General features: G+C 48.7%; 1 protein-coding gene across 1 annotated transcript; it reads right to left on the reverse strand.

Annotated features, from left to right (window-relative positions):
* Nucleotides 1–7,973: 7,973 nt before the first annotated feature.
* MOCS3 (molybdenum cofactor synthesis 3) lies at nucleotides 7,974–9,979 on the reverse strand. The gene has a single exon (XM_088064788.1). The coding sequence runs from the start codon at nucleotides 9,977–9,979 to the stop codon at nucleotides 8,393–8,395; it is 1,587 nt and encodes a 528-aa protein (XP_087920914.1). The 3' UTR covers nucleotides 7,974–8,392.

A 9,979-nucleotide genomic window follows, 5' to 3' on the forward strand; every position in this document is an offset into this window, starting at 1 on the left:
ACCCCACCTGCTGCGTTCCAGCTTCCCTGGGGGTCTCGGGTGATCCTGCTGGTGCCTCTCTCTCTCTCTCTCTCTCCATGGGAATTATGGCTTGGCTCAAAAACTGGCTGTTTGCTGTGACACAGCTGAGGGCTGTCACCCCTTTTTGGCCCTTTCCCAGCGTGTGCAGTCCCCAGGACAGCTGCAGTCCAAGCCCTGGATGCTCTGATGAAGGCAGAGGGGCAGTGTGAGCTGCCCCACAGCGATGCATGTCTGCAGCACCAGGGGCTGGCATCGCTCTGATTCCTGCTCTGGGTGCTCTGGCCAGCTGGAATCCCACAGCCAGAGCTGCATTCCTTGCAGTAATAAAGTGATGGGCTCTCTTGTATGTCCCTGTGCTCCTTCAGGAACAGAGGGGTGAGGGTGGCACAGGGAGTGGGGCTGGGGCACAGCTCGGCTCTGAGCAGGGCCAGGCTGTGCCAGAAAGCACCAGCAAAGGAAATTATCCCTCTGCAGGAAAATCCAGGTACAAGATTGTATAGGGACACCTCTTCCTTACATGTTGTACCAGGAATCACAATCACAGCTCTTTGGGACAGAGCTTTAAAATATTTTAACGAAGAGTCTGTCAGATTCAGAGGACAACAGAAAGGATCTGTAAACACTGAGGAAAAAAAAGTCCCTGTTGAAAGCAGAATTTCCAGGTAAGGTGGTACATTAAATTACTTTCTCCAAAATCCTTCCCTTCCCAGCCTCCTCCTCCCTCAAAAGCAACACAAACCCCTTGGTGGGTGCAAGAGAGAAACGAAGGCAGAGCCACGTGGTTTCTGTAACAGCACTTCAGAGAAGGTGAGCTGAAACCATTCGTATTATGCTAACATTCACCACAGGTCAAGGTCTTAAAAAATTCTCTCTAGGGAATATTTAGAGCTTGTCTCTGTTTGACCCTTGACAGTGTTCCCACTGTAATTCAGATCTCCACAGTCAGAGGCTTCAGGAGTCACTGAGCAGTCAGAGGCTTTAGCAATGTCTAATTAAACAAAAAGCTCATGCAGGGCTGAATCACAGATTCCCACATCGTCAGATGCACGTCTGGGAAGGAAACCTGGTGTGCTCCATACGTTCTTGTGTGGGAAGAGTTTCACTGGGGGTTCAGCCTGATGCAAAAGCAACAACTTTTGCTGCAAAATTTCACATCCCTCTTTTGGGTTTGCAACAGGCTTTAAAGTGGAGTAGATAATTCTAAACCTACATAGAGTGAATTGACTGTTTAATAAGAAATTAAACAGTAAAAGAAGTGTCAAATGTGATTTTGAAGACCATGACATCAATCAATCCCTGCTCACATCAGTCAGTGCCATCAAGCCCTGCCCGGAGCAGCTGACTCTGGCTGGGTGAAATTTCACCATTTTCACTGTCATTACTCACCATTTACTACCAGGAGTTGGTACAATACTGCATGGCCCTTTTTTTCTGTGTTAATACTTCTGTAGGCTACCTCATGCGAGATTTGGCAGTGGATTTAGTATCTATTTACCCAGAAAATAACAGCAGTACCAAAATACAGGGAGGAAAAGACCCCAAGTCCAGTGAGCTGGTGGAACTGGAGTATCCCAGACACAGAGAGTGCTGCCTACAGAATCCCAAAAGATCTGAAAGCATGGAAGTAGAGTCATTCATCTGACAGCAGATGGATGTCACCCCTGTCAATAAAAATGCACCTCAAAAGTTCTGTTGCTATGGCAGAAATTGCAAACCACTAGATTTACCCACTCACTGCTCTGCCACGTCCTCTGTGGCATCTTAACCATCCCATTCCAGCATCCCTAATGATCTCAGCATTCCTGGCAGAAATGGTCCGATCCCAAGCAGGAAGGTGAAGGCCAGGTTAGATGCCAGGTGTGTTCCCTGAATGGAAGCAGCTTTGTTTGAATCTTCAGGACAGGACTCCTTGTCTGGCTGTCAGTCACTCTGCAAAACCATACACCACAAATAAAGATACATTTCTACCCCACAAATAAAGATACATTTCTACACCACAAATAAAGTCAAGGAGAATTTTGTGCACTGCCACCCTGAAAATGTTCAGCGTTTGGCCTATTAATTATTAACAATAAAACTAGTCCTCCCTCTCTTTTTGCTCATTGTTTTTCTTTCTCATTTCCCAGTGTCTCACATCCTCTGAAATGCTCCCTAACGAGATGAGAAGTGTTATTAGCCATGAGCCTGCCAAGAGCATGGTGAGGAAACTGCAGGACCAGGATATCAGGGGATCTTCTGCCCTCTTCAGCAGGGCTTTTACTTTTTCTTTGCCTGCAGGAACTACTCCAGAAGCAAATGTCACTTGAACAGAAATGGAGTTCTGCCATAACTGGAACCACAGCAGGCCAATTAGGGTAATTAGAGCATATTTGCTACTCTTTATAAATATTCATTCATTATCCCTGTAGCCCTTGTGACAGGAGCTGGAGCCTTGTGCAGCAGCAGGGCACAGAAACCTGTGTGACTGCATCAGGCTGAGGTCTCAACTCCTCCTTTCTCAGGTCCCCTTGTTAATGACAGCAGCTTTGTAGCCATCCTTAATTATGGTCATAATTTAACTCCTACATTCAGCGTGGGTCCAGAAAAACTGGGCTGTAAAACACAATAATTAGCCTGCTCGAGGGGCTGACCTGGAATATAAGAATTTCCCAGCCATCATCTGGAGATTGGGATTTTTTAAAAAAACTTTATAGCTCATTTGACAGCCCTCAGTCATGCAAGTGAAGTGGTCAGCAAGATAATAATGTTTATCTTTCTGTTAAAAATAACAATGTAATTTAAATGGTGCCTATCAGGGACAAAGCAGGCACCAGCATAAATTTCTAGAGTTAATTCTATAGAGAAATGAAGTTTTGACACAGAATTGCTGAATGATAAATTGAAATGCTGCTCTCATTCTCATTAGTGATGCACCTCATGTCACAAAGCAGCTGAGAGAAATCATCTGTACCTTTCACACTGCTGGCAGCCCCCAGGTCAGCCAAGGAAGAGATGACTCAGTTTCTTTCACTCATAAAGAAAAGCACATTTTGGGAAATCGATAAATATTATCCTCATGCAAACCAAACCAAACCAAACAGCGCAATTGCAGGTGAATTTAATTCTGGAGAGGAATATTTCTGGGGACAACGTCCATGGCAAAGTTAAGGCTGTACAGCATCACATGGCAGAGTGAGGGGAGGCTTCCAGAAACCCTGAAATTGGTTTGAAAAAACTTTCCTTTGAGAGGGAGCTGGGGAAAGCTGCAGGTGCCTCTTGTCCCTGCTGCCTCCTCGGTCTGCACTGGCAGCAGGAGCTCCAGCACAGAGCTGAAGTGCTGCAAGCACCTGCACAGCACCCTGAGAATTCCAGAGGGATTTCCCCATGGAAAGGGAGCTCAGGCTTTGGCAGGGGCTGCTCAGGGGGGTTTGCAGTGCCCATCCCTGGAGGTGTCCCAGGAATTCCTGGAGGTGCCACTGAGTGCTCCTCAGGGGACAGGGTAGGGACGGGCACAGAGTGGACTGGATGTTCCTTGGAGGTCTTTGCCAACCTCAGTGACTCTGGGATGCTGGGATTCTGGGATGCTGGGATTCTGGGATTCTGGGATTCTGGGATTCAGGGATTCTGGGATTCAGGGATTCAGGGATTCAGGGATGCTGGGATTCTGGGATGCTGGGATTCTGGGATTCTGGGATTCAGGGATTCTGGGATTTTGGGATTCAGGGATTCTGGGATTCTGGGATTCTGGGATTTTGGGATTCAGGGATTCAGGGATTCTGGGATTCTGGGATTCTGGGATGCTGGGATTCTGGGATGCTGGGATTCTGGGATTCTGGGATTCTGGGATTCAGGGATTCAGGGATTCTGGGATGCTGGGATGCTGGGATGCTGGGATGCTGGGATGAGGTCCAATTACATTTCTGCACATTCCTGACAGGCAAAGCCAAAGGCCAAGTGTTCCCTGTAAACACAGCTCTGGTTATTCCCTGCATTGTGTATAATTCCATTTATCACCAGGAGAGGGACAGTGCCCCAAACGCCCGCCTGGCCCGGAGGTGGCTCCAGGGATGGCTGAGAAACGCCACAAATCCGGGCTGGGGAAGGGAAGGGAACGTGCAGGGATCCTGCATTGCCACCTGCGGGCCGCTCCCTGCACATCCCTGTCCTGCGGACCCACCTGCACCAGCCCGCTGGAAAAGGGGCAAATATCCGGGCAAGCTCTTCTTAAAATCCAGAGGAAAATACTCCATCCATTCACTGAAGCCGTGGTTTCCAGAGGGGGCTGGTGGATCTGCAAGGAAACGAGGATGAAGATTCCATCACCATCAATTCTGGTAAGTGTAAAATTCCTAAAAATATTTATGCAGCGTTTATTTAGTTGAAATATTGATAAGTGATACTTTTCAAAAGGCTAATGCAACTTTATCTGACTAAAATTAAGGTTTTCAAGCTTTCATGGGCAATGTAAACATCTCCATCACTCGTACAAGAGCAGCCTGGTAAGTAAAGTTATGGTTTTATTTATAAAAGAAATGACAGAATCTACTTTAAATTATTTTTTAAAAAAAGATAGTAATCTAATTGATGATGAGAAAGCAGCTATAAAGTGTTTTAATGAGTTCCAATCACTGTCACACCTGCTACCTCCCACTACTCCAGTAGTAAAGTGAAACTGAGAGCTGTTTCAGAAGCATGTTTGGAATGACAACACGCAAGACCTGGAAATGGCTTCTATAAATTCTGCCTAAAACATCTCTGTCCTTCATCTGGAACACACCTCTGGGTGTGCACATACATGTGTCCGTATAAACACATATAAAAGGATGAGTTTAAACATTTTATTGATTTTTAAGAATTTCTAACCCTTACATAGTGAAGTTAGAAGTGTTTCACAAAATGAGAAGTTTTCAGCAGGGCCTGTAGCAATAGGACAAGGGGAACTGATTTAAACTAAAAAGGAGAGATACAAACTAATGATATGGGAGATTTTTATTAATGTGAGGGTGGGCAGGCCCTGGCACAGGGTGCCCAGAGAAGCTGTGGCTGCCCCTGGATCCCTGGAAGTGTCCCAGGCCAGGCTGGACAGGGCTGGGAGCAGCCTGGGATGGTGGAAGGTGGGTTGGGATGAGATGAAGTCCTTTCCACCTAAACCATCCTGTGATTCCATGACTCCTTCAGTCCTCCTTTGGGCAGGTAAATGCCCATTTCCCTAAGAGTCTTCATTTCCCAGTCAAATTGCTAAGGAGCCATTTTAAATTTGGAGATAACCTTTCTTCACCAGCAGGGATTTGGTCTCCAAGGAACAGCACCAATACCTTGAGAACCAAACTCTTGGTTCTCAGAATTGCAGATACTTCACAATGAAAAGAACAAGAGGGCAAAGCAGCACAGATACATTTCAGCTGGCTCTGAATCAATCTCATGAAAAATATTGTAAAGACAAGATCAAATGAGCAGAGTCATTGATAAAATCCTGGAGAATGGGCAAACAGAGGGGATTTTCCTTTCCTGTGGTGAGAGCAGAGCGTCCCAGTTGCTTTGCTGCTTCAAGGGAGCACAGAGGCTGCAGCTTTGTCAGTGCTCAAATCAGAGCAGGTGCAATGCCCCACTGCCTTGTCCAAGTCCTACAGTCCATCAATTTTAGCTATTACAACTGTTCTAGAACATCATTATTAATTTGGTTCCTTGGAACCTGCTCACTGCAGTAAGATTTCAATGTATCATGCACAGCATCTGGGGGAAAAGTGATGTGCACCAGAGGAGTGAAGAGCAAAACTTTGTAAACTCTGCATTTCTTCTCTGTCTTTTGCCTTATTCTGCTTTTCTCTGCTTCTTTTCCTGCCCTGCATATATTTCCCCACCAAGATGCTGAAGCTGCAGAGTGATGTAAAGCAGCAGGGCTGGTATATTGAACCAAGCAACACAAACCACAAAAGGTTAATGCCACAAACCAATTTGTGTGTGCATTTTCCCGTTGTTTACATTGCTCCAAATTTTGCTACCCTAATCCATGTTAATATTCATCTCAGTTTTATTTTCTTTCCCTGTTTTTTTTTTTCCAAAAGATCTGCACAATGATGGATTTGTACAAGGGGTTTCAGGTCTTGCTAAGCTTGAATTGAATCTCTCAAGCTCAGCAGTGCTGTGGTTTATTAACTTGCAGTGCCACCTAGCACACAGCCCTCACATTATTCTTTCTGTAGCTTCACAAAGGACAGCTCAAAGCTTTTGCATTAAAATAAAAAAGACAAACTTATGCTTGGAGTATTTAAGGACCTAATGCAAAGTTTTGTTTTGAACAATTAAGTTTTATTAGAAAATGCAAGTCCGTGACACCAAGGGCGAAGGACAGGATCTTGTTCTGACCTCATCTCTGCTGATAACCCAGCCCAGCCACTCAGAGCTCCCTGGCCAGAGCAGCTCCTCATTCACAATGTCAACACACCCCAACATTGCAACAGGGCTTTGGCAGCAATACAAATCGTTAAGTTTTAGTGCTTATCTTCAAAATTCTAAATAGAATTTCTTCCAGTGAACAGAGAAACCACTACACGTTTGGAGTTCAAGAATTAAAGCAAGTCAAAACAAAAGATAAGCCTGCAAAAATAAGAATGGTTTGGGCTTGGTTATGATTTTATGACCCTTGATTGTTCAGCCTATCTTCAAAGAGTCCAGCACTGCCAAGGGCTGCATTTACAGAACACATAGGCAAGACAATCTTGGAACAAGGGAAAAGACTTCACACACAATTTCTACACGCTCAGATTTAGAATCAAGGAGTTTTCCCTTGTCCCAAAATCCTTGGGTTCACCTTGCCTGGAATGACTGAAAAGAATCCCTTTGTCAGGTCAGAGGGACATGTGACACAGCACCCACTGTGGGTATTCCAGAATTACTGCTACTGCTGCCTTTTACATTTCAGTCTCTTCTTGACATCACAGTGAAGAAATCACAGCGAAGACAGAAAAATTTAAACCCAGGTCAGGCATTTCAAACAAGCCCCCCTGGTTTCTAATTCCCAAGAGAGGAAACCCCCAGGATCCTGACACTGTGACTGAGCTGTGCCTCCACAACCCAGTGACTCCTGGGCACACACCACAAACACTGATATTTACTCTAAGTCCTGGCCTTTCATGTTGTCATTGTCCTCTGAACTGCAAGATCTGGCTCTGTTTACAAACCCACTACTGTTCCCTCATGAGACTGCCATTGCTAGAACCATGGCAAGTTATAATGCAGCTGGGAGTGTGGCTGTTCTCAAATTTATTTTACCAAAATACACCTTTTCAACTACTAATTATAATGGTACTATTCTTTTTTTCTCTCCGGTACAATGTGAAGATTAGTCATGACAGGTGTTCTTTTCCCACTCAGGAAGTAAAGAAATCCATACCTCAATTAATATAAGGAGATAATTACTACACTGAGGTGATGAGGCCTCAGGCAACTCTGTTGAGAAGCTATTTATTTCTATTTCTTTCCATGCAGTTAAGTACAGCCGCTCCTCAGATGTGCAGAGCTCTTTGTGCCAGCACCAATTGGCCAGAGCAAATTCATCTGGGGAGCTGCAACTGCCACAGCAGCAGGGAGCAGCTCAGGAAACAGGTCTTTGTGCTTGCAGGAGGGAGAATAAATATCTGGTTTTCCCTCTCTCACCTCCTCATTATCTCTCAATCTCTGAAATCTTCTAAGCACTGATAAAAGCATTTTCTGTCTGTTTTACAGATTTTCCAGGGTCAAACTTGTGTCTTATTAACAGCTGAGCTCAGTTTCTCTATTGAAGCTGGGGAATCCACTGCTTTGCCATCCAACAAACGAGGATGGCTGGCTCTGGAAGTTCTTAGCACCCTGGTGCTGTTCTAGTCCATAAATACACACGGCTTCTACAGAGAATTGAAAGGTGTGGACCACCATGGTCTCATGAGTGCTGTCCTGGCAATTCCCTGTGACAGATTAATAGCGCTACAGACCAGCTAGAGATTAACAGCAATTCTTTTTTTATTCATTTCATGCACTGTTTCAATTTGTTAAGCAGTTTGGAGACCGAGTAAAAACGTGATTCCTGTACTTTGTTGTTTTCCAGGTTACAATTGCTCATTAGGATATTCTCGATCGTCACGTGCACAAGTAAGTAGTTATGCCAAGTTTTTACTATTAAATCATAACCAAGGAACATATTTCTTTCCACTTGCATGGATGGATTTACATTTTTATAAAAATAATCAGCTACAAAAATACACATTTTTCTTGGGGGAAAAAAAAAAAGGCAACATAAAAAAGCAGTATGGTATTTGTGTTTGGTTTTCCCACATCATACAGCCATCACACAGAGGAGATGGAACCCTCCAGAACTTACTCTGAAAACCTGTGGTTTTTTTCACCATTTAAAATTCTAGTACTGAGGAAACGTCGAGTCAATTTTAGTGGCCCAAGCCATGAGCCCCCCTTTAATATCCTTAACCAACACAGAACCAAATTCTTTGGCAGGTAACTCCTGCAGAATTTTCACAGCCTTCTGGGAATCATTTCCTAACTTGCAAACAACATATACAGGGAGAGAGGTTCGGTCATCAGTTCTCTGCCTTTCTTCGGAAATTCTTTTTTGTAAACGCCGCAGAGACTCCTCATCTTTCTCTTGCAGTTTCCTCAGCGGGATGTGCAGAGCGTGCTCCAGGCGGCAGATGTCCACCTCCACCTGCGGCCGCACATCCAGCAGCAGGTGCGGGAGCCGCGCATCCAGCAGCTCTTTGTAGCGCTGCACGGAGATCCTGTCCCCGCTGGGCAGCAGCCGCAAGCTCCGGCACTTGTCGGTGGCGGAGGAGCCGCAGAACGCCTCGTAGTCCTGCAGGCAGGTGATGCTGGGGCTGTCCCCGCACGCCGCACAGTCCGCTTTCCTCGGCCGCAGCTTGATGTTGCGGAACCTCCCCTCCAGGGCGTCGAACATCAGCATGTAGCGGTTGAAAGAGGAGCCCATTCCCGAGGCGATCTTCAGCACCTCCAGCGCCTGCATGCAGCCGATGATGCCGGTGACGACGCCCAGCACTCCGCCGTCGGCGCAGTTGGTGACGGCGTCGGCCGGGGGCGGCTCGGGGAACAGGCAGCGGTAGCAGGGCCCGCCGCCGTGGTTGTACACCACGAGCTGCCCCCCGAGGCGCAGGGCGCTGCCGGACACCAGCGGCTTGCCGGCCAGCACGCAGGCATCGCTGACCAGGTAGCGGGTGGGAACGTTGTCGGAGCAGTCGGCCACGATGTCGTACTGGCGCACGAGGCGCAGCGCGGAGCGCGGCCGCAGCGCGCCCCGGTACGGCACGTACTGCACGGCCGAGTTCAGCCGCCGCAGCGCCGCGGCCGCCGAGCGCGCCTTGGGCCGGCCGCGCCGCGCCTCGCCGTGCAGCACCTGCCGCTGCAGGTTGCTCGTCTCCACCACGTCGTGATCCACCAGCCCCAGGCGGCCCACGCCGGCCGCCGCCAGGTACTGAGCCAGCGGACAGCCCAGCCCGCCGCAGCCCACCACGAGCACGGAGCTCCGCGCCAGGCGCAGCTGCCCCCGCACGCCCAGCTCGGGCAGCACCAGCTGCCGGCTGTAGCGCAGGATCTCGGCCGCGCTCAGCGCCGAGCGCGCCGGCAGCGGCGGCAGCTCCGCGGGGAAGCCCAGGGCTCCCTCCTCGTCGTCATCATCCTCATCCTCCTCGTCGGCATCCCCCGAGTCCCCCCGCTCCGGCTCGGCCGCAGGGGGCTGCCGCGGCCCGCGGGCTCCCTCCCCCTCCTCGGCCTCCCCCCCCGCCCCCCCCCCCCGCCCGGCCGCCGGGGTCTGCCGCGGCCCGCGGGCTCCCTCCTCCTGCTCCCGCTCTCCGTCCTCCTCCTGCTCGGCCGCGTCCCCCCGCGCCAGCTCCGCCGCCAGCCGCTCCCGCAGCCCGCGCCGCTCCCGCTCCCGCCGGCGGGTCTCGGCCAGGAGCCGCGCTGCCGCCGCGCCCGCCAT

Source organism: Pseudopodoces humilis, chromosome 19 (assembly GCF_049639895.1).
Source record: "Pseudopodoces humilis isolate 2021_Gansu_Grassland_sample_001 chromosome 19, ASM4963989v1, whole genome shotgun sequence".
In the NCBI taxonomy this organism is placed as follows: domain Eukaryota; kingdom Metazoa; phylum Chordata; class Aves; order Passeriformes; family Paridae; genus Pseudopodoces; species Pseudopodoces humilis.

Bases quoted from the DNA above. Each gene is read 5' to 3' on its own strand.
- MOCS3 (XM_088064788.1), bottom strand. From the start codon at position 9,979: ATGGCGGGCGCGGCGGCAGCGCGGCTCCTGGCCGAGACCCGCCGGCGG.